General features: G+C 39.4%; 2 protein-coding genes across 2 annotated transcripts in view; one reads left to right on the top strand and one right to left on the bottom strand.

Annotated features, from left to right (window-relative positions):
• Positions 1-7,936, bottom strand: part of LOC139366998 (receptor activity-modifying protein 3-like) — a 28,803-nt gene extending 20,867 nt beyond the window's left edge. The window contains exon 1 of the mRNA XM_071104843.1: positions 7,622-7,936. Within this exon, the coding sequence (XP_070960944.1) occupies positions 7,622-7,715 (94 nt within the window). The 5' untranslated portion in view covers positions 7,716-7,936. The remainder of the gene's footprint in view (positions 1-7,621) is intronic.
• Positions 7,937-11,996: 4,060 nt separating this feature from the next.
• Positions 11,997-24,667, top strand: LOC139366997 (HUS1 checkpoint clamp component). Its single transcript, XM_071104842.1, has 8 exons — positions 11,997-12,351; positions 13,085-13,212; positions 21,482-21,658; positions 22,455-22,562; positions 22,737-22,811; positions 23,041-23,140; positions 23,291-23,419; positions 23,762-24,667. The coding sequence occupies exons 1-8, from the start codon at positions 12,300-12,302 to the stop codon at positions 23,842-23,844; spliced, it is 852 nt and encodes a 283-aa protein (XP_070960943.1). The 5' UTR covers positions 11,997-12,299; the 3' UTR covers positions 23,845-24,667.
• Positions 24,668-25,380: the final 713 nt, after the last annotated feature.

Here is a 25,380-nt window from a genome sequence, read left to right as displayed (position 1 = left end):
TGGCAACAATGCAAAACGTTATGTTTGGCGTAAAAGCAACACAGCTCATCACCATCCCCACTGTCAAACATGGTGGTGGCAGCATCATGGTTTGGGCCTGCTTTTCTTCAGCAGGGACAGGGAAGATGGTTAAAATTGATGGGAAGATGGATGGAGCCAAATACAGGACAATTCTGGAAGAAAACCTGATGGAGTCTGCAAAAGACCTGAGACTGGGACGGAGATTTGTCTTCCAACAAGACAATGATCCAAAACATAAAGCAAAATCTACAATGGAATGGTTCAAAAATAAACATATCCAGGTGTTAGAATGGCCAAGTCAAAGTCCAGACCTGAATCCAATCGAGAATCTGTGGAAAGAACTGAAAACTGCTGTTCACAAATGCTCTCCATCCAACCTCACTGAGCTCGAGCTGTTTTGCAAGGAGGAATGGGAAAAAATGTCAGTCTCTCGATGTGCAAAACTGATAGAGACATACCCCAAGCGACGTACAGCTGTAATCGCAGCAAAAGGTGGCGCTACAAAGTATTAACTTAAGGGGGCTGAATAATTTTGCACGCCCAATTTTTCAGTTTTTGATTTGTTAAAAAAGTTTGAAATATCCAATAAATGTCGTTCCACTTCATGATTGTGTCCCACTTGTTGTTGATTCTTCACAAAAAAATACAGTTTTATATCTTTATGTTTGAAGCCTGAAATGTGGCAAAAGGTCGCAAAGTTCAAGGGGGCCGAATACTTTCGCAAGGCACTGTATAGTGAGAGAGAGAGACAGATTGAGAGGGGGGGGGGGGGTGTTGGACTTGTCAAGTCCATGATGCAGTTCTAATCAAGTACATGGTTCCTATCATACATTGCATTGCATCTTACGTTACATTCAAACCACTCTTATGGTTTGAGGTAATTTGCAATTCCTCAATTAATAAATTATGTCATAGAATGAGCTCATTGAAGTCAATTGCAAAAGGGGGTGTTTGATTCAAATGAGATCATATTTGAGTAGAGGTTGTCTGGGTGCAAAAAATACAGAGCAAAAATGGTGAGGATAAAGGTACCACTGTCACTTGTTTAACAAACCGGGACGTTTATCGATTCATTTTGGTTGATAATATTGACATTTCGGTCCTCGAAGACTTCATCAAAAATATAGAAGCCATTAGTGCAGGTAACTGAAACAGTCTGCTCTCAAATTTGCCATTGTCCAAATTGCTGTCATTAACTGTGATTTTAATATATTGACTCTCACCACAGGCGCAGAAACTAGCATGCACCCTGTGTCACAGCAACAATGGGAGGATGTAGTTGTGATACTAACTTCGACTGGCCAAGGTTCCCCAATGTCATTCTACAATCTATTTGAAGCTTGTCTGTCACTCATTGAAGTACACACCTCTTCCTGCTAAGGTTGTGTTCTAAAGGTTAAAAAGGCTGTCATTTAGTGCTGGCCATGTTGGGATAGAGAGAGAAACTCTCTATGTGGACTAAGATTGATATCTCTTGCAATTCATTCTCAATCATTAGATGAAAATTGGGGGGGATTTGTTGAAAAACAAATAAATTACAATAAGCAGATGGCATCAATCCAGATTAAATGTTTTAGAACTGTACTATAGCTATTGCAATACATTTTACTTCTGTTATGTGGCCAACTTTGCATTCTTACTAAGCCAAATACTATACCAGCACATAAATTGACATTTTTTATGCATAATTTACTCACAAGTTAGACTTATGCTCCCATACAGCCCAATAGAGGCAGTCAATTGACTTAAATCCTGTTCCATGCCTAAGGTCACATAGTGTCTAAAGTCACATACTTTAAATGCACATTTTTCATTGTCACACTTTTGTGTTGAGAGCAGTAATGGTATAAAAGAATGATACGCTACCAGAGTAGTGTAGCAATGTTCCCAGACCTGTCTTATTTATTGATTTGTACTTGGGAGAATTGGAGGGCTGGATTCCGTCATTTCAGCTTTGCAAGAGAACGTTGAAATTACCTCTGCTGTGATTTTAAAATTGTGCTGGTTATTTGCCACATAACTAGATTTACAACAAACTGGTCTCTGTTAAGACAAGGCAAAGATGTATTTTTCATAACGACATCAAGATGTCATAGGAAATAAGTCCTACTTTGGTTGTCCTTTTAAAACCAGTATACAACCTGACCATGAAGTCTTAAGACATCATAGCAGCCAGTTTTGCCCGCTAATTACATAGGTTCAAAACCTATTGCTGCAAAAAGAGTAGATAACTAATTCAAGAGGACCAGTAAAACATACATTTCCAACATTAATGACCAACATCGATGTTATGATCGTCTTCTAAGATCTTCTTAGATGACTTATGCACATTAAACAGGCTTCATCATGAATGCTTTGATCAAAGCCCTTTGATTATTTTTATCACACATATCAAATCCCTTGGACAACATAATTCACATTTCAATCAGGCCACTACACCTTGGTGGAAGACAGGCATAAATCCAAATAGAAAATGTACCTCTGAGCATGATGGGCGTGATCTTTTAAGTAAACTCAATCAACTTTACTTCTAATTAAACTGGGCAGACGTGATAACATCTAATGACTTAACACCACAAAATGCCCTAGAATGCCCCAGTCATTCGCCTAAATAATGAACAAAAGTATATATTATGAAATTATTCTTAATTGCTAACTGCTAATACATGTCTTCCATTTAGCCCCAAGAGGTTCTGAAGTATTAGACTACAGATTTAGGATCTTAATTTGATCACCCTGTTGCAGGAAAACATTCCTGCATTACAAATGTAAAACTTGTAATGTATGAGGTTTATAAAGGCTTATGAAGTTTGTAATTTCCACTTTGACTAGATGTTTCTAGTATCAACCCTTGTCAGTTAATGTCAGTTGATTATAATCCAAATAATAATGACCATTTACTGTTGCTGCAAGATTATATTCCTGCTGTAGCAAACTGGTTCAAATTAGGACCCTACATCTGTACCTTGTGCACGACTTCTGCTTTGACTGAGGGAATGAACCACTAAGTGGACCAGGGGACAAAGGCTCAAGATTACGTGGATGTTGTGGATTGGCAACCACAACCTCAATCCGAAGTCATAGGGTAAGGTTCAAAGTGAGATTGTGATACAGGGCCATGGGGATTGGATGAGAAAGTGGAGCGGAAAAGGCGACTGAGGATTGACACAGATGTTGAAGACAGAGAGAGGCTCTCTGGACTTCGCAAACAAAAGCAGGAAGGGGTTGTCATGAATGGCCATGTTGAAAAGGGACCGAAATAAACACTGCATAGCCGGGGGAAAGAGAAAGCCTGAATTAAAATCATGTGAGGGATGGTCACTCCAAGCAAGGAGGGACATTCCAAAGAGGCTATAGCATTAACCCATTCCTGTTTGGAGAGGAAAGTTATTGTAGGAGGTGTAGACAATGGGACACATGTAAACACAGATACCTGACCAAATATCTGAGGTGTATTTTCTCTATTTTAGCTTAAAAACATGTTTGGGTTCACATAATGATCATTTTCCTCTAACATCTAATTGTCTAGGATGGAATTGTTCTGAGAATGTCCCATTTGAAAAAACATTGCAGCGACAATTATTCTCAAAAAGCCATGGAGATGTTGCTTGAACGTGCTGAGGATGTTTCTAGAACATCATACCTGACACCATTCCAATAATATTCAGACAGGATTAGATGATGTCATCTCACAACCAAATGGGAACGCTTTCCTTTTGTTAACTGAAAATACAATGGGTGTGTGACAACATCACCATGATCAGTCAATATTACCAATGCAGACTGTTGGTTACAGATAAAAAATCTTAAAATCACAACGTGGTGAATTGGCTGGAGCGGAGGCCTCTGAGTCACTCAATAAAAGCCCTTGAAATTTAAACTCATTCCAATATGAGGGAGAGAAAACCAAACAGAAAATAGAGTGGGGAAAAGTCACTGAGGCATTTAGTTGAAAGTCACTGCTTCAAGTCAACTATTCCATTCATGAAAAATGAAAGAATATCCTCCAGCCTCCTTCTGCCTTCAGTTCTCTCCAAATACCACACATAATATGTCTGGCAGATATATATTTTTAAACAACACTGGTATTGCAAGGCAGTCTATTAGCACATGAACTTAATTAAATAATAAGAAAAAAATAAAATACCATTGGCATTCTAGCAGTTGCATGGCGACACAATACAATGACAATGCTTAAAATCCAGCAGAAGTATTGACGTACAAGGGACCCGGAAGTCAAAAGAAAGTTGTTTAGGGAGATTTCAAACAGTTGAGCTGGCAAGGCTATGGTTTCCATGAGAACCAGCATCGATATCTGTCTCCCCGTACAACTGTAAAAGTAAAAAGTAAAAGTATAAATCATTTCAAATGTCTTACATTAAGCAAACCAGACGGCAGCATTTTTAAGACTTTTTTTTATACGGATAGCCTACACTCAGACGTGTGTTTAGCGAGTACGCCAGATCAGAGGCAGTAGGGATGACCAGATATGTTCTCTTGATAGGTGAGTGATAGCCTCTATTTTCCTGTCCTGCTAAGCATTCAAAATGTAACAAGTACTTTTGGGTGCCAGGGAAAATGTATGGAGTAAAAATAACATTATTTTACTTAGGAATGTAGTGAAGTAAAAGTTGTCAAAAATATTAATAGTAAAAAAAAAAAACGTAGTCCTTTAAACACCACTGAACACCACTGAATCTTATCTCTAACACATTCATTTCCAGACACAGATTAAGCCTAGACCTAGACTTTAAAAAACAAGTTCAATGGCGGTTCTCTCTTCCGAAATGTCTTCTTAGTCCAAGACTAGGCGGAATCTGTGTCAGCCTTAGTAAGTCACAGCGCAAGAGTTAATTCATGGAAAGTCACCATTTTTGTAAGCCATGCTCATTTAGAAAATCTGTCTTAGTGCCAATGACCCTTGCCATGCAGGAGGGCAGCCCATTGTCAAAGTGGCTCTGTGACCTGCTGTGTATAAGAGTGATAGGAAGGGAGAAAAAGAGAAGAAAGTGTGTGCATGTGTGTGTGCGTGTGCACGTGTGTGTGCGTGTGCACGTGTGTGTGCGAGTGAGTGAGACAGAGGACACAGGTATGGCCACCCCATTTAGAGTTTGAAATCAGGCACAGAAAACTTACACAGCACAGCACTCCATTTCAGTACACTGTTAAAAAAACGTCCTGTTGTTTTTACTGTAACTTACTGGCAGCCAGTTACCTGTAAGTTACTGTAAAAATACGTACAGTATGTTACCGTAAATTCCAAATAAACTTTGATTTAACAGTACATGCCTTCTACCCCCAAGCCATAACACTGCTAAATAGCCAGACTGCTAAATAGTAAATTAATGGTACCAAAACTATCTGCACTGACTCTTATCTTGCATTGACCCTCACTAGTACACTCACTAGTCTATATATACACTCCACATACTCGTAAGTAAGCATTTCACAGTAAAGTCTACACAAGTTATTTTCAGCGCATGTGACAAATAACATTTTATTGGATTTACATTACTGTAAAGTTTACATTAATGTACTGTTAAACCAACATTTTTTGGGAATTTATGGTAACATACTGTACCTTTTTTGCAGTAATTTACATGTAATTTGCTGCCAGTAAGTTACTGTAAAAATAACAGGATTTGTTTTTACAGTGTACTTAAAACCCATTTTGAGGTATGAAAAATGGCAATAAGGGTTCACCTCAGTTTCAATTCACACAGAGTACTCTCTTCCAGACGTCCACACAATCCATGTGAGCGTACCCCACTTCCACATCACACAGAGACATGCAAACGAAACCTGGATTTATTCCTGGCCCACATATTCAAACTACTGACACACACACACACACACACACACACACACACACACACACACACACACACACAAACACACAGACAAAAACACAGACACACAAACACAAACACACAAACACACAGACAAACACACAGACACACAAACACAAACATGCAAAACCCACACACACAGACACACAAACGCACACAAACACACACACAGAGCATTCTACACTATCCTTGGCTGAGCCACAACGCTGTTCCAACTCTGCCCTCTTGCTGTGACCGTGGGAAGCCAAGCCAGAGGTCTGGCTTCCAACTGGGGGTTTCGCTCATCAGCACTATTACATTATCAGAGGCGGTGACCCATTAACAGAGCAGTGCTATTCATTGAGTGCCAACTCAAGGCGAAATACACTGCTCATGCAAATACAGGAGCCAAAACCTGCAGAACTGAAGAGTCTAAGGCTTTTTCCTTGGTTACAGAATTTCGATGCCCCTTTATAGCCTAACCATTATTATCTGCTAATTCAAGTAAACATACCTTACTCAGTGGAGCCATGCTAATTGTGCTGCAGCACTGATGTAATGACCTAATCTTTTGTTAATACATTTTACAACATATAAATCATAGTCCCCCTGTGCCCCATACAGTTGGATACATGCAGCTTTTGAGGATACCATGCATGCATGTAAAAGGTCCCATTTGGGTTGTAAAACCTCAAAACCTGCCTTTGCATTTTCCACTGTACATCGGCTATTTTGTGGGACTTTAGTATATCCCTGACCTATAATCTTTGGGCCTCAGCTTTGAATATAAGCTATTGGGTATATGGAGGTGGGTTCCTGTCCAAGTCTCCCCCTGATGAGAGAACCAGAAAAAATCCTCCCCAAAGAAGAATTAATCTCATCACAGGGACAACAAAGTGTATCTTTGTAACATATGTTACAAATATAAACATGAATTTGTGGTAACTGAAAGATATTAATGATTGCTTGTCATTATAGACAATCGTATAGGCTGCATTAGCCCCTTTCAATCGACATCCATCGTCATCATCCGTTAAAGAAAAATTAAAGATACATGACTTTCAAAATACAGAAATACAGCCGGTAGGATGCATTTTGCATCATATGATGTGAAACAGAACTTCCTTTGATGCAAAATCTATCATACCGGCTGTATTTCTGCATTATGAAAGTTATATATCTTGAAAACTTGATTGCTGACATGCAAAACATTTTGGGACTATATCAACAATGGACTAATGAAACAAATACCAAAATAACATTTTGGGGTGGAATTTTCCGTTAAAGAAATATTTTTTGAACAGCATACTGGTATGGAGCTTCTTATATTGTTTAATAAATTCTAATGGCATTTTATCATAGGCCAACAGTCATTTACGTATCCGCCAGGGTCAAGAGACAGATGGTGTTAGGTTGGCTATTAACTATATTTGATCAAATATATGATGAAATTATATGAAATTCATGAAGTGATTGATCAACATCCCTTTTATTTCATATTTATTATCAGCCTTTTTAAAGATGATAGGTCATGCAACTAAAATGTCTTATTGGCTACAGAATGAACAATGACAGCAGATTTCAATCAAAAGGATCTGAGAAGTATTTTAATGCATTTTTCATTCATTTATTCCATGATATGAACCCATTTAAAACAGACGCAACATGCTAAAAAATAGACAATTAAATCATTAAGAAATAGTTTATTTTAATATTCTAGAAAACTATCCTAGACTACATAATATGCTAATAAAATACCATAGAATACTCACCCAAAATTCCAACAAGTAGAAGTTTCAACACAGCCGAAGAATTTGTATCCATCACGTCGTGAATAAAGATCCCACACACACGATTCAGAAGCATTCAATGATATCTCAGGTGGGTGATGAATGTCTGTGGCAAACCATAATTATCCAAATTCACTGAAAGCACGCGCGCGCAAGTTCCTTCATAGTTCACGAGTCTGTCGTCACGCAAAATTGTCAGCCCGTGTTTGAAACTTCGAACTCCGCAACACCTCCTCAATTCTGGCTCCTATGATCAAACCTCCACATGTGCTTTCCTGCACATCTCGTTGTTAAAATGACTTCTGCGCTTCCTTGCATCCTTTCAGATGGAGGGTGGGAAGAAGGGAGGGAGAAAGGAGGAGAGAGAGGAAGGGAGAGGAAGGGGACGATCTATCTCATTCCATATGCTAGAAAGCATGACATTGGCAATTTAATATGAATGATATGATAACGATTTTATTGTATGACTCATTTACATTTTCTAATGGCTTTCTCGGCATTGTTGGGAAGGGTGGTCAAGTAAGCATTTAACTCTTAGTCCACACCTGCTGTTTACGAAGCATGTGACGAAAACAATTTGATTTGATTTGAAGAATAAGACATTGTAAGCTTTTATAAATGCGTTATAGATGATTACATTTAATTTTATGTAGGATTATTAATTATTGTGCAATGTTTTTGAATGCTTTAATATTTCTATACATGTCCATAAATGAAAGTTATAAAGTATTACCACCTATACCTAATGAAAAGTAGCCTAGTATAAAATAAAAACAACATTTTGCTTAGGGCCCCCAAAAGGCTCTGACTGCATGTGTGGGTATGGATGTGGGTACACAGACCCACAAGCCACTGTGGCCCCTCATGATGAGTTTCGATTTTTTTGTGTCCCCCACCCCCATCAAAGTGGCCCATCCCTGATCTAGGACATCTTCTACAATATTATTCAAACATTTTAACCTGTCAAATGCTATAATTCAAAGTAATGCATGCAAGATTAAATCCATAGTTTATGTTGGGAATATCAAAAAAAGACTTAAAACAATATCAAATTGTATAAAGTTTAGATATTCCTTTTCATAAAGATGCAAATGCTTTATTTGACTCAAGGATTACATCCAGGAAGAAAAGTAACCCGAGCACTATCTTGAGGATTTCCTGAGAAATGTCTCAGTGGGACAGTTTAAACTGAGAGGAGGGCTGGGGAGAGTGGGGAATGACGTCCCTTGAGAGGGCAAGAACGACATGTATGTCAGGAGAAGTGCAGTATTATCATAAGGAGACGTATACTTGGATTACGGAGGAGGAATGGAGGGAAAAAGAGAGGCTGAGGAGGTCTAAGAGAGAGAGGGAGGAAGGGGGTGAGCTTGAACTTGTAAAGAATTTAGGAAAAAAGGGAGATGGTTTGTTGAAGAAGAATGGTAGAAGGTGTAAGAAGAGTATGCCGGATCTAAGACAGGACGAGAAATGGAAGTGAACGAGGAGGTGTATCGGAGGTGGAAGGTGAGGTGAAGTTCTTGGAGCCCAAGGCCTAGGATACAGATGAGTCTTTGACAATAGGAGTGAAAATTCTTGGAAAAAGTGGACCCTTGCCTTTTGGCCGGACAATTTGTACTTTAAGGGATGGAAACAGGGGTTAGGTGCTGTGAAATCGGTGAAGGTAACCCGAAGTGGTTTTGTGATCATTGTTTCTGTTGGTCAGAGGGAACAGGCGCTCTGCATCAAACGGCTGGGGACAAGAGATGTGAAACGTTTTGCTCTCAAGAAAAGGGTACCATTGAAAGGAGTGATTACTAGGGTAGCGGTAAATGTGAAAGTGGACCAATGAAGAGGACCAATGTGTTGCTCGTTGTTTGGTGCAACCCTGCGGCACAGACAGGGTGGCGAGTGGAGAAACACAAAAGTAATTCTCTATTATTTTGAGTTCTAATGTTGAGTCTTTGTCCGACAAAGTGATGTTGTCAAAGTTGTCAAGGAGCGGCAGGTAGCCTAGTGGTTAGAGCGTTGGACTAGTACCCAAAAGGTTGCAAGATTGAATCCCCGAGCTGACAAGGTAAACATCTGTCATTCTGCCTATGAACAAGACAGTTAACCCAGTGTTCCTAGGCAGTCATTGAAAAGAAGAGTTTGTTCTTAACTGACTTGCCTAGTTAAATGAAGGTGAAAAGTACAAGCTTTTGTACTGAATACATTTTGTTGTTACAGGTGTCAAGCTTATAGGCATGTGGCATCTGTGTGTAGGAGGGAGGTTCCTAGGTGTGAGAAGTGTGCAGAAGTGCATGAGACAAAGGTTCAGTTTACATACACTTAGGTTGGAATCATTAAAACTCATTTTTCAACCACTCCACAAATTTCTTGTTAACAAACAAGTTGGTTAGGACATCTACTTTGTGCATGACACAAGTAATTTTTCCAACAATTGTTTACAGACAGATTATTTCACTTATAATTCATGCATATCACAATTCCAGTGGGCCAGAAGTTTACAGACACTAAGTTGACTGTGCCTTTAAACAGCTTAGAAAATTCCAGAAAATGTCATGGCTTCTGAGAGGCTAATTGAAATAATTTTAGTCAATTGGAGGTGTACCTGTGGATGTATTTCAAGGCATACCTTCAAACTCAGTGCCTATTTGCTTGACATCATGGGAAAATCAAAATAAATCAGCCAAGACCTTAGAAAACAATTGTAGACCTCCACAGGTTTGGTTCATCCTTGGGAGCAATTTCCAAATGCCTGAAGGTACCACGTTCATCTGTGCAAACAATAGTACGCAAGTATAAACACCATGGGACCACGCGCCGTCATACCGCTCAGGAAGGAGACGCGTTCTGTCTCCTAGAGATGAACGGACTTTGGTGAGAAAAGTGCAAATCAATCCCAGTACAACAGCAGAGGACCTTGTGAAGATGCTGGAGGAAACAGGTACAAAAGTATCTATATCCACAGTAAAACGAGTCCTATAACAACATAACCTGAAAGGCCACTCAGCAAGAAAGAAGCCACTGCTCCAAAACCATCATAAAAAAGCCAGACTACAGTTTGCAACTACATATGGGGACAAAGATCATACTTTTTGGAGAAATGTCCTCTGGTCTGATGAAACAAAAATAGAACTGTTTGAACATAATGACCATCGTTATGTTTGGAGGAAAAAGGGGGATGCTTACAAGTTGAAGAACACCATCCCAACCGTGAAGCACGGGGGTGGCAGCATCATGTTGTGGGAGTGCTTTGCTGCTGGAGGGACTGGTGCACTTCACAAAATAGATGGCATCATGAGGGAGGAAAATGATGTGGATATATTGAAGCAACATCTCAAGACATCAGTCAGGAAGTTAAAGCTTGGTCGCAAATGGGTCTTCCCAAACGGACAATGACCACAAGCATACTTCCAAAGTTATGGCAAAATGGCTTAAGGACAAGAACGTCAAGGTATTGGAGTGGCCATCACTAAGCCCTAACCTCAACCCTATAGAAAATGTGTGGGCAGAACTGAAAAAGTGTGTGTGAGCAAGGAGGCCTACAAACCTGACTCAGTTACACCAGCTCTGTCAGGAAGAATGGGCCAAAATTCACCCAACTTTTATGGGAAGCTTGTGGAAGGCTACCCAAATTGTTTGACCCAAGTTAAACAATTTAAAGGCAATGCTATCAACTAGTAATTGAGTGTAGGTGAACTTCTGACCCACTGGGAATATGATGAAGGAAATAAAAGCTGAAATAAATAATTATCTTTACTATTATTCTGACATTTCACATTCTTAAAATAAAGTGCTGATCCTAACTGACCTAAGACAGGAAATGTTTACTATGATTAAGTGTCAGGAATTGTGAAAAACTGAGTTTAAATGTATTTGGCTAAGGTGTATGTAAACTTCCGACTTCAACTGTATGTGTAGCATTGGGGAAAGAAGCGGTATGTGCTAATTGTAGGGGTGCTCATGGGGCTGGGGATCAGACATGTCTGATGAGAGGCAAGTTGAGGTTACCAGGGTTAGAGTAGTGCAGAAGTTGTCACATGCTGAGGCAGTGAAGAAGTAGAGGAAGATGGGTGAAGGGGGAGGGATCCTGAGAGGAGTGGTGTGAGTAGTAGATCTGAACCAGTACAGAGAGATAGGCCAACAAGTGATATATGCTTCAGTAAGTTTGGATTTTTAGTGTTTACAGCAATGGTTGTCAACTGCACTGCAAATCGCAGAAAATTTAGGTTGTGGTGGCAGCTGCAGAAAAGTATTTTGGTGTACGAGATTTGACGTCAGAAGAGTTACATTGTGTGTTGAGTGGTGGTGTCCCGTCCTTTCAGGCTGTTGGCCTGACATATAACTAGATAGATTTAGTGGAGTAGGGTGGTGGGTTTTTAATGAGTTTTTTTCCAATCAAAGTACAAGGGACTTATACTCCAGTCTGGTTGATGGCAGTAGTGCAACATTTATTGGATGCCAACCGCCGTTAAACCTCATCGAAGAAGAAGAAACGTCTCAATGCAGACAAATTAAATAGGAACTGAAAAGGTTAAAACACTTGTTTCCCAGGGAAAGTATAACAGGGCTGTGTCATTGGCGCGCGGGCCAAATTGAACGTCACAACAACGCTTTTTGCTCTAAGCTACTCCCTAAAGAAAATATTTGATTTTTGTCAGTGAAAATAAAATTGATCATGAAGTTCCGAGCAAAAATGATTGATGTTGGTTGCCTTAACCATTTCACACGTAAGTCAAACGTTAATACTATAATGTTGCTCTTGTGTAGCTAGCTAGTATTAAGCATTCATTGCTAGCTAGCTAATAACGTTAGCAGCTAGACTAACAATTTGAGCAAAGTCCTTCTCTAGGCTTCACATAAAGTTGAACAATTATACCAACTACTGTTACTTGCTAGCAAGCGTGTTTCACTTGCAAGAGAAAATATATGGTTGGTGCGGGTGCTGTCTGCAAAGAAGTTGGCTGTTTACTAAACTATCCCACTGATACAAATATTTGTATAACTAACGTTAAACCTCATCGTTCTAACTGTGACTGATAGAACACAACGTTTGCCAAAGAGGATATACCATGACCAAACTTCTCTGACTCGGTTTTGGTTATATGGGATAACGGCCTTTGTCAGAATGGACTTTTCGTGATAGAACACTTACGCAGTAGGTTAGGTGAATTAATTAACGTAGCAGGTAAGGGTAATTGTGTTCAGGTTGGCGAAAGGGTTAACGTTAGTTAAATGCAGCGGGGGGGGAATCCTTTTCTCCTCGAGACGATATTTGGAAGATGACCTCGCGACTTGAGAGATTGCATGTTTATCATTTGAACCCTGAACCGACCAAGAGGTAAACAGGCAACTTCTATGCTTAAGGACAGGGTTAGAGATGGACAGAACCTCGGGATTTTTCTCTTGCGAGTCGAACATGCAACACTTCGTAGCATTTTACATTTAACTTCTCCCCATCAGGTGTGGTGAATACCATCTCTAAACTAACGAAGACATGCATCCTGCGACTTACTCCAAACAACCTATATTTTGTACTGTCTGGTAAGGTAGCCAGCGGAGGAGTCGGCATGTGGTGTGAATTATCTCAGGTACATGCCCATGTAATACAATATGTCTATTTCTACCAATGAGTTGTACTTCGATAGCTCGCACAATTATGTTTTTAATACTCTCAATTGTTATATGTAGGCCTATGGATTATGAATTGCACACTGTTGCCCATTATTTTAAATTTGGCATGTGAATGGAGCAGAACAGAAACTCTAGGGAGAGGTCAGTCTGTCTGTTTCCATTATATGGAAAAAAACTATTTTCCGAAAGTGAAATACTTAGTCTCTTCTCTAACATGTAGGCTCGGCATTCCGGAACAGTCCCACTTCAATCAAATCAAATTGTTTTTGTCACATTCTCTGAATACAACCTTGTCGTGAAATGCTTACTTACAAGCCCTTAACCAGCAATACTGTTTTAGTAAATAAGAGTTAAAGTATTTACTAAATAAACTAAAGTTAATAAAATACAAGAGTAACAATAAAATAACAATAACAAGGCTATATACAGGTGGTACTGGTACCAAGTCAATGTGCGGGGGTACAGGTTGGGGTAATGACCATGCATAGATAATAAACAGCGAGTAGCAGCAATGTAAAAAAGGGGCAGCGGGTCAATTAATGCAATTAATGATTAGCTGTTCAGAAGTCTTATGGCTTGGGGGTAGAAGCTGTTAAGAAGCCTTTTTTGACCTAGACTTGGTGCTCCGGTATCGCTTCCTGTGCGGTAGCAGAGAGAACAGTCTATGACTAGGGTGGCGGGAGTCTCTTTTTTTTTTTTTTAGGGCCTTCCTCTGACACCACCTGGCATAGAGGTCCTGAATGGTAGGAAGCTTGGCCCCAGTGATGTACTGGGCCATACGCACTACCCATTCTAGCGGTCGGAGGTCAAGCAGTTGCCATACCAGGTTGCGATGCAACCAGTCAGGATGCTCTCCATGGTGCAGCTGTAGAACTTTTTGAGGATCTGAGGACCCATGCCAAATCTTTTCAGTCTCCTAGATGCTGGACTTCTAGGCAGAGTTCCTCAGTCCAGTGTCTGTTCTTTTGCCCATCTTAATCTTTTATTTTTATTGGCCAGTCTGAGATATGGCTTTTTCTTTGCAACTCTGCCTAGAAGGCCAGCATCCCAGAGTCGCCTCTCCACTGTTGACGTTGAGACTGGTGTTTTGCAGGTACAATTTAATGAAGCTGCCAGTTAAGGACTTGTGAGGCGTATGTTTTTCAAACTAGAAACACTAATGTACTTGTCCTCTTGCTCAATTGTGCACCGGGGCCTCCCACTCATCTTTCTATTCTGGTTAGAGCCAGTTTGCTGTTCTGTGAAGGGAGTAGTACACAGTGTTGTACGAGATCTTCGGTTTCTTGGCAATTTCTTCCATGGAATAGCCATCATTTCTTAGAACAAGAATAGACTGATGAATTTCAGGAGACATTTCTTTGTTTCTGGCCATTTTGAGCCTGTAATCGAACCCACAAATGCTGATGCTCCAGATACTCAACTAGTCTAAAGAAGGTCAGTTTTATTGCGTCTTTAATCAGAACAACAGTTTTCCAGCTATGCTAACATAATTGCAAAAGGGTTTTCTAATGATCAATTAGCCTTTTAAAATGATAAACTTGGATTAGCTAACACAGGAGTGATAGTTGCTGATAATGGGCCTCTGCACGCCTATGTAGATATTCCATAAAAAAATCTGCCATTTCCAGCTACAATAGTCATTTACAACATTAACAATGTCTACACTGTACTTCTGATCAATTTGATGTCATTTTAAAGGACCAACATTTTGCTTTTCTTTCAAAAACAAAGACATTTCTAAGTGACCCCAAACTTTTGAACGGTAGTGTATATAAATGGTAGATTATCGTACAAGCCACAAGAAGGTCTGATTTCATTATTACTGAAACAGGATCCAAGTGGTATATATAAAGATCCAGTCCATTAAAAAAATTGGAGGCCTCTTACACTTCAGTGTTGTGATGCAAAAATTCTAGCTAAATGCTTGGCGCATAGAATTAAAAAGGCATTGTCAGATATTATTCATCCGAATCAGACATGTATGATACATTGGAGGTAAAATAAGACCAGTACTGTAAACAATAGAATACTATGAAATATCGGGGAAACCTGGCCTGGTTTTCATAGCTGATTTTGAATAGGCTTTTGATAAAGTACGACTGGAGTTTATATATACATGCCTGGAATATTTCAATTTTGTAGAATCTCTTATAAAATGGGTTAAAGTTATGTATAGTAACCCTAGGTGTAAATAATGGCTACTTCTCTACTTCTTACATTTGGTTTAAGAACTGTCAAGAGGAGTAAAACAATGTTGTCCACTATCGGCATGTCTATTTATTATTGCCATTGAAATGTTAGCTTTTAAAATTAGATCCAACAATAATATTAAGGGATTTGAAATCCGTGGCTTAAAACAAAGGTGTCATTGTACGCTGATGATTCATGCTTTATTTTAAAACCACCATTAGAATCCCTCCACAGCCTCAGAGGGTCTATGATCTACTTTTTCTAACCTCTCTGGATTAAAACCAAATTATGATGTGTACTATATTACGTATTAGATCACCAAAAAATGCAACTTTTACATTACCGTGTAGTTTACCAATAAAATGGTCTGATGGGGATGTGGATATACTCGGTTTACATATCCCGAAAGAAAGAAATGATCTCACTCTAATACATTTTAATAGAAAGTTAGCAAAAAATAGATAAGGTCTTGCTACCATGGAAAGGAAAATACCTGTCTATTTGTGGGAAAAACACCCTGATCAAATCTTTAGTCCTATCACAGTTTACCTATTTGCTTATGGTTTTATGTACACCTAGTGAAATGATTTTTAAATAATATGAACCCAAAATATTCAATTTTATTTGGAATGACAAGCCAGACAAAATTAAAATGGCCTATTTATATAACGAATATGAATTCAGAGAGCAGAAATGATTAATTATTAAAGCATTAGACCTCTCACTAAAGGCACCGGTCATACAGAAGTTATACTTAAATCTGAAATGGTTCTCTAGTAAATTACTAAGAATCTCAACCATGTTCAAAAATAGCCTTTTTTCCGTTATTCAGATTACAACTGCTCACTTTCGGTTATTTGAAAATTAAATCATCTCCAAAATATTGTTATTTTTTAAACAACCCTTAGAAAGTTGGTTACAATTTCAGTTTAATCTACTTGAAAAGACAGAACAAATAATACAACAAATATTGTGGTTAAACTCGAATATACAAATTGATTAAAAAATATATATTTTTCAATATAAGTTTTAAAAAAGGTAATATCTCTGTAAATTATATCATAAATATGACTGGTGGAATTATGTCACACATGCAGCTAACACAGATATATGGAAATGTCTGCTCTACCCAAAATTACAACCAACTAATTACAGCATTACCACAAAAATGGACGAGACAAGTGGAAGGGGGAAAAAGTAAGGAACTTGTCTGTCGGCCCTGCATTAAAGACCAAAAATTGTTAAAGAAAATTGTGATAAATAAAAATATATGTACCAATTTCATTTCAGGTCCAAAAAATTGACAGCTGTGCCATATAAATTGCAAAATAGTTGGAAGAGATTTTTGATGTACCGATTCCATAGCACATGGTTTATGAATTGACACGCAAAAAAACGCCGGACTCAAAACTTCTGATTTTTTTCATATTAAATTATTATACAAAATTCTTGCAACCAATAGAATGTTATATTTATGAGGGATACAATCTTCCCAGCTCTGCAGATTTTGCTGCGAGGAGGCAAAGTCATTAGATCATTTATTTTGATACTGTCCATGTGTAGCTCGTTTTTGGTCACAGGTCCAGGAATGGCTGAAGAACTGCAACATTTACCTAGAACTAACGCTGCAGATAGCAATACTGGGTGATTTGAAAAGTCATAGTCAATCGATCAATAATATAATTATTATTTTAGAAAAAAATGTTTATCTTTAATTTACAGTCTGTAGAAGCTATGAGAATAGAAAGGTTCAGTACTTTTGGGAAGTATCACAGCACAGTTGAAAAATATGACAAATAGAAATCCAAAATGGATGGTGTTAAGAGATAGATGGGAGGGGTTGAATGGCGCTGAAGGGTGGGACTAATAACACCATGATGACAAATGTAAAACATACGGGGTCTGTAAAATGTATATAGGTTCAAAAATTTTGTGAAATAGCACAGTTACAAATATAAATCAACCTGAATGGACATCAGAAGTAGAGGAAGTCCAGGACTAAAAACAAACAAATTATAATGATTGTAAAATAAACTAAAGGTAGAAGCCTAAGTGTTATTGTTTATTAGTTAACTCCAATTGGGGAAGGGGTGGTAGAGTTTGCGGGGAATAATAAAGGTATATTTAAAATAAAATAAAGTGTAAGGTCAGTCAACCTGGAACATTTCAAGAACTTTCTTCAAGTTTCTTCAAGTGCAGTCGCAAAAACCATCAAGCGCGATGATGAAACTGGCTCTCATGTGGACCGCCAAAGGAAAGGAAGAGGAAGACCCAGAGTTACGTCTGCCGCAGAGGATAAGTACATTAGTTACTAGCCTCAGAAATTGCAGCTCAAATAAATGCTTAACTGAGTTCAAGTAACAGACACATCTCAACATCAGCTGTTCAGAGGAGACTGCGTGAATCAGGCCTTCATGGTCGAATTGCTGCAAAGATACCACTACTGAAGGACACCAATAATAAGAAGAGACGAGCAATGGACATTAGACCGGCGGAAATCTGTTCTTTGGTCTGATGAGTCCAAATTTGAGATTTTTGTTGTAAGACGCAGAGTAGGTAAACGGATCTCCGCCTGTGTGGTTCTCCTGTGAAGCATGGAAGAGGAGGTGTGGGGGTGCTTTGCTGGTGACACTGATTTATTTAGAATTCACGGCACGCTTAATCAGCATGGCAACCACAGCATTCTGCAGCGATACGCCATCCTATCTGGTTTGCGCTTAGTTGGACTATTATTGTTTTTTTCAACAGGACAATGACCCAAAACACACCTCCGGCCTGTGTAAGGGCTATTTGACCAAGAAGGAGAGTGCTGGTGCTGCATCAGATGACCTGGCCTCCACAATCACCCGACCTCAACCCAATTGAAATGGTTTGGGATGAGTTGGACCGCAGAGTGAAGGAATAGCAGTCAAAAGGTGCTCAGCACATGTGGGAACTCCTTCAAGCCTGTTGGAAAGCATTCCTCATGAAGCAGGTTGAGAGAATGCCAAGAGTGTGCAAACCTGTCAAGGCAAAGGGTGGCTACTTTGAAGAATCTAAAATATAATTTTGGTTACTACATGATTCCATATGTGTTATTTAATAGTTTTGATGTTTTCACTATTATTCTACAATGTAGAAAATAATACAACTAAAGAAAACCCCTTGATTGAGTAGGTCCAAACTTTTGACTGGTAATGTTATTTTTGTCCAGCTGGGAAAGGGCAGTGTGGAGTAGAGGTCGACTGTCTATGATTTTTCAAAGCCGATAAGGATTATTGGAGGACCATAAAAAGCCGATACCGATTAATCGGACAAATTTTTAATTTGTAGTGATGACAATTACAACAATACTGAATGAACACTTATTTTAACTTAATATAATACATCACTACAATCAATTTAGCCTCAAATAATGAAACATGTTCAATTTGGTTTAAGTAATGCAAAAACGAAGTGTTGGAGAAGAAAGTAAAAGTGCAATATGTGCCATGTAAGAAAGCTAGAGCTGGTGGTTCCTTTTAACATGAGTCTTCAATATTCCCAGGTAAGAAGTTTTAGGTTGTAGTTATTATAGGAATTATAGGACTATTTATCTCTATACGATTTGTATTTCATATACCTTTGACTATTGGATGTTCTTATTAGAGGTCGAATGATTAATCGGAATGGCCGATTTAATTGGGGCCGATTTCAAGTTTTCATAACAATCGGAAATCTGTATTTTTGACATGGTAGAAATCTGTCGTTCTGCCCCTGAACAAGGAAGTTAACCCACCGTTCCAAGGCCGTCATTGAAAATAAGAATGTTTTCTTAACTGACTTGCCTCGTTAAATAAAGTTGTAAAAAAAAAATGGGCAAAATCGGGTCCAAAATTACCGATGTACGATTGTTATGAAAACTTGAACTCGGCCCCAATTAATCGGTCGCCCTCTAGTGTGGAGTGCAATAGAGGTTGCGTCATCTGTGGATCTGTTGGGGCGGTTTGTGAATTGGAGTGGGTCTAGAGTATCTGTGATGATGGTGTTGATGTGAGCCATGACCAGCCTTTCAAACCACTTCATGGTTACAGATGTGAGTGCTACAGGTCGGTAGTCATTTAGGCAGGTTACCTTGGTGTTTTTGGGCACAGGGACTATGGTGGTCTGCTTGAAACATGTAGGTATTACAGACTCAGTCAGGGACAGGTTGAAAATGTCAGTGTAGACACTTGCCAGTTGGTCAGCGTATGCTCTGAATACACGTCCTGTTAATCCGTCTGTCTCTGCAGCCTTGAGAATGTTTACTTGTTTAAAGGTCTTTTTCACATCGGCTTCGGAGAGCGTGATCACAGAGTCGTCCAGAACGGGTGTTGCTCTCATGCATGCCTAAATGTCCCTTGCCACTAAGAGCGCCGCCACTGGATGAGTATTTTCTTGTTTGCTAATGAACTTATACAGCTCGTTGGGTGCAGTCTTAGTGCCAGCATCGGTTTGTGGTGGTAAATACACAGCTCTGAAAAATATAGATGGAAACTCTTAGTGTGGTCTACAGCTTATCATGAGGTGAGTAAAACCTTGAGAGTTCCTTAATATTAGATTTAGATTTTCATTAGATAACAGCACCAGCTGTTATTGACAAACAGACCACCACCCCTTGTCTTATCGGAGGCAGCTGTTCTGTCTTGCCGATGCACAGAATACCCAGCCAATTATTATCCATGTCGTTCATATCAAATTGTATTGGTCACATACACGTGTTTAGCAGATGTTTTTGCGGGTGTAGCGAAATGCTTGTGTTTCTATCTCCGGCAGTGCAATATTATCTAACAAGTAATATCTAACAATTTCCCAACATATACCCAATACACACACATCTAAATAAGGAATGGGATTAAGAATATATACAAATGTGGATGAGCAATGTCAGAGTGGCATAGACTAAGATACAGTATAAACATATGAGATGAGTAATGCAAGATATGTAAACATTATTAAAGTGACTCGTGTTCCATTTAAGTGGCCAGTGATTTCAAGTCTATGTATATAGGCAGCATCCTCTATGTGCTTGTGGTTGCTATTTAACAGTCTGATGGCCTTGAGATAGAAGCTGTTTTTCAGTCCAAGGTTTCTCAGTCCAAGCTTTGATGCGCCTGTACTAACCTCGCCTTCTGGATAATAGCATGGTGAACAGGCAGTGGCTCGGGATCTTTTTGGCCTTCCTGCAACAGCAGTCGCTGTAGGTGTCCTGGAGAGCAGGTAGTTTGCCCCTGGTGATGCGTTGGGCAGAACGCACCACCCTCTGCAGGGTCCTGCGGTTGCAGAAGGTGCAGTTACCATACCAAGTGGTGATGCAGCCCAACAGGATGCTCTCAATTGTGCATCTGTAAAAGTTTGTGAGGGTTTTAGGTGCCTCGGCTCGGTGAAACATAAGATATTAGTTTTTAATATCCCGTTGGTAGGATAGTCTTGAACAAAGCTCATCCAGTTTATTCTCCAATCATTACAAGTCAGAATGTTGAAATGGTGATAACTTCATTTTAACTCACTTGACCGGTTGTCTGCCGATTTTGTCCTTATGTTGGAGGTAATCTGGGACAAAATATCCACAGGGAAGCGTTCTCAACCTGCTGGTCTGTATATCGGTTTATCGCACGTGACAAACACTTGCACAATATGGCTGAGCGTAACCAAACCACAGACAGAACATTGTCCCACGCAATTAGCTGGCAAATTTCACAACCACTTCCAGCTGATTGGGAGGAAACGTGCTTTGGTCAACTACGTTCGGTTACATTCGGCTATTGTTTACATATTGTGCATGATGTGCAATGTGTCAAAAGATTGCAAATTCAAACCACAGAACCTACTGGCGACGCAAAAAGTCAGGTAAACACTTTCCTGTGGATACCCCATCTCCACCTCCTAACAGCAAAACTAACAGCATGGACAACCTGTAAAGTAACTCTAAATATAATTGTATTCAATATTCTGGCTTGTAAGAGACTCTTGTGTTCACTGGTGTCTGCTCTATACTTATCCAACAAGCCATTCTCTATTTGTGTTGTATTTGACCAGGCCAACTTCTTTGATGAGTATCAGCTGGAAGGTGTGGCACCTGACGCTAATGAGATCTGCCTAGAGGTGACCCCCGAAAACCTTTCCAGGGCTCTGAGAACCTCTCAGAATGCCAAGTGTGTGAAGATCAAACTGACCAAGAAGCACTGTCCTTGTCTCACTCTCGTTGCAGAACTGGTAAGAGCTACAGCAATTATATCCAATGTGTCTGCTTCAAGGGAAAACTGTCAACACTCACTGGGCTGTGTTGATTATGATCTTTGACATGTCAAGCTGTCAGTCAGTATGTAACACTTTTCTAACAAACGGGGTTATGTTTAACACCTATAAATGAAACTGTCTTAACCCCCCTAAAAGCAAGATGTTTGTGGTGTTAGGTTCTAATTCTCAGAGTAAAACACTCAACGGACATTATGAAAGCTTAACCAAGTTTATTCTTCCCAGAGGATCAATACAGCTCTATTAGACAAAAACATTTTCACACAAGCACTGATATTTAACCGTTTAACCTCCTACTCATCTGTACAAACATTGTTATTTACTGCTAGGCAGGACACTAGTTATACGGCCATAAAGTTTTATTTCTCCCTTAAGGTGACCTGACCTGACCTCAAACCCTTTCCATCACTAATCCATGGCTCTCTCCGCTTATCAATGCCTGCCACATGTGATCGCTTCCCTGCACTCAACACATTCAAAGCTTAATTGCACACACTATATACCTTCCTTCTATAACCATTAAATTATGGTGTAGACCCTCTAAACCTCAGCACTCCATCAGTGACATGAATAAGTATATTTTCATATTCTCAGAACCCAACAGTGGCAAAGAAAATTTCTCCAGGTAGGAAATAACTTTGAGAGGAACCAAACTTCATAGACGCAGCTCATCCTCCTAGCTGGCTGGCTAGAAGTTTGGATACGTCAGAAATTCAGTCATTTTATCTTTCCCTGCCCTCTTCTTCCTTGTTAGCCAACACTTTCCAGCGTCAGTCGTGTTGTCACCCATGACATCCCAGTGGACGTGATACCCAGAAGGCTTTGGCACGACTTCAAAGAGCCCAGAATGCCAGACTTTGACGTGAGTACCAGAGCCACTCTAGCCTGGATCCCAGTCTCGTTCTGCTGAAGCCGACTAAAGCAGAACCAGACAGACTGGCATCCAGGCAAGTCCTCTAAAGTAATGCCAGTTTAACATGTCAGGTGTACTGTTATTTAATTTGTTCTAATGATAACTATATCTAATGCTTTTCAGGTGAGCATATATTTGCCTCCACTGAAAACTATGAAAAATGTTGTGGATCGAATGAAGAATCTCTCTAACTTTCTGGTAAGAGACTGTTTACTATGAGCTCAGATAATTTTACACATGACCCCAACATACTATGATATATTTGTTAAAATATCTTCACTGTATGTTTAATATTTTAAATATAAAGGAAAACATTGTTTGGAAGTCACCGGTATGTCATAATGTCCTTTAAAGTAATGTAAAACAGAGCTGTTTGTAGATTGGATTATTAGCTTTCAATACAAAGTCACGGTGCCCTCTGTCCTAGGTGATGGAGGCCAACCTGAATGGAGAGATGAACCTGAAGATTGAAACTGACCTGGTGTCTGTCACCACCCACTTCAAAGACCTGGGTAATCCTCCCTGGGGTAGGTGCATCCCCTTTACTTGTGTTGTGTGCATTAAGGCACACCGTAGCAAAACCTTTTTGAAAAAACTCATGTTAGCCATGGCAACAAACTGGACCCTGTCTCAGGGCTTTTACTAATTTCAGTCTCGTCTCTCTTGGCCCCCCTCAGGTGACGATGGTTCTCAGGGGCGCAGTCAGAGCAGGGACCCTGAGGTCATGGCCCACACCCGCGTGGACATCCGCAAGCTGCAACAGTTCCTCATGGGCCAGCAGGTCAACCCCAGCAAGGCAATGTGCAGTGAGTCAACTCTCATGGACTTTTTACTAATATTAACCATATTGACCAATCAATCAGCTCCTTTAATTTCTTCAACGTCACCAACCCTGGTCCCAAAGACCCACAAGGTGATGCAGGCTTTTGTTCCAGCCCTAAAGTAACAGATTTTCCACACAAAACGTGCACACCATGTATCTCTTTAGGACCAGGGTCGGTGAAGATTGGACTATGCCATCTGATGACAGACAGAGAGCCTTGACTGAATTTAATTGTGTGAGTGAGGGAAAACAATTGTTAAGACTGAGTCATAAGAAAGATCCACTGATTGCAGATAACTGATGAGCATTCTATTATTCCCACCAGATATTGTCCACAAGAGGATCATTCATTTGATTCTGCTACATGAAGACGTGTCTCTGCAATACTTCATCCCAGCGGTGGCCTAGCAAGACAAACGTTGTCTAACACAAAAGTCAGCTGGGAAGGTTTGTTTTCTTCAGGATCAAATTGGCCATCCCTCCTACTGAAGGGCTAGTGTGTAGGTATGCTTTTGATTCAACCCAATCGTAACACACCTCGTTCAGCTAATCTAGGTGCTAATGAGCAGTAGAATCAGATGTGCTAGCTAAGGGTTGGAGAGAAAGCTTGCAGGAGGGTAGCTCTCCAGGAGGAGGGATGGGTGATCCTAGACTACACATTCCATTCATTTGAGAAGTTGTGGTTGATTAAGATTGCATGAAAACATGTGAAAAGCTTGTAAATCAACACATGCACTTCCAAAAGTATAACTTATTCTCAGTGGAAGCTCATGAATTTCATCTTTGAAATGTAAAAGGTGTACTCTTAGACCTCAAACAAAGTTTGTATATTATAGTTTAGTATTTTATTTAATATGCTTACAAATCTCAAGACCTTAAATGTATTGTCTATGTATGTTGCTACTGTATTGCTGTACATAGTTTAATAATTCCACTCAAGATGTAGCTACACGCTCAGCCTTCATGCATTGTATGTACTGTTAATAAAACATGTTTTATTTTATTGTTAGAACACTTGTGTTATTTGTAGTGAAAAATGTGTTCAAGTCATTGCATATAGTTATATAGAGGTAGATTGAAGGATAAGGACACTTAAATGACCCCTTGCAAAAGATGTGCTACCAGTCTGTACAATGCATGGTATCTTGTAATAGCATAGGCATAGTTTGTCGGCAGTTAGGTTGTGTTCGATAGTGCAACAAATTAAATAACCACAGGATTATTTTGCAAAGGAAATAATTTTTGTATTTTTTGGATCCCTAGATTAATTTGAATATGACTATTGTTGTTTTTAGATGGTTGCGTACATAGTTGGTGCTGGACACACAGAAGGACCTTAGACATACACAAAGAGATTACTGGAAAATGGGAAATGCTTGTTTTATATTTATTTTTATTTAACCAGGTAGGCCATTTGAGAACAAGTTCTCATTTACAACTGCGACCTGGCCAAGATAAGGAAAAGCAGTGCGACAAAAACAACAGAGTTACGCATGGTATAAAGAAACGCAGTCAATAACACAATAGAAAAATCTATATACAGTGTGTGCAAATAAGGTAAGGCAATAAATAGGCCAATAGTGGCAAAGTAATTACAATTTAGCAATTTACACAGGAGTGATATAACATACGCTAACCCCATTTCGTACAAATGTGAGTGAGTTTACGTTATGTGCAGATGAGGATGTGCAAGTAGAAATACTGGTGCGCAAAAGAGCAGAAAAATAAATATGGGGATGAGGTAGGTAGTTGGTTGGATGGGCTATTTACAGATGGGCTGTGTACAGCTGCAGCGATCAGTATCTTGTATGCTTTTCTAATGCTATTTAATGTGTTTGGATAGTGGTAACATAAGAATGTTTGCCAAGCAAAAAGGTAGCCAAAGTCTACAGTGGGAGAGTGCAGAGAAGAAACCAGAATTTCTTAAACTGACTGAACCAATCA

This window comes from Oncorhynchus clarkii, chromosome 15 (assembly GCF_045791955.1).
Source record: "Oncorhynchus clarkii lewisi isolate Uvic-CL-2024 chromosome 15, UVic_Ocla_1.0, whole genome shotgun sequence".
In the NCBI taxonomy this organism is placed as follows: domain Eukaryota; kingdom Metazoa; phylum Chordata; class Actinopteri; order Salmoniformes; family Salmonidae; genus Oncorhynchus; species Oncorhynchus clarkii.
This window is presented reverse-complemented; position numbering and strand designations above follow the sequence as displayed.

Bases quoted from the DNA above. Each gene is read 5' to 3' on its own strand.
- LOC139366997 (XM_071104842.1), top strand. From the start codon at position 12,300: ATGAAGTTCCGAGCAAAAATGATTGATGTTGGTTGCCTTAACCATTTC. The intron at 21,659-22,454 runs GTAAGAGCTACA...CTTCCTTGTTAG, and splicing joins TCACTCTCGTTGCAGAACTG to CCAACACTTTCCAGCGTCAG. The intron at 23,420-23,761 runs GTGAGTCAACTC...TATTCCCACCAG, and splicing joins CCCCAGCAAGGCAATGTGCA to ATATTGTCCACAAGAGGATC.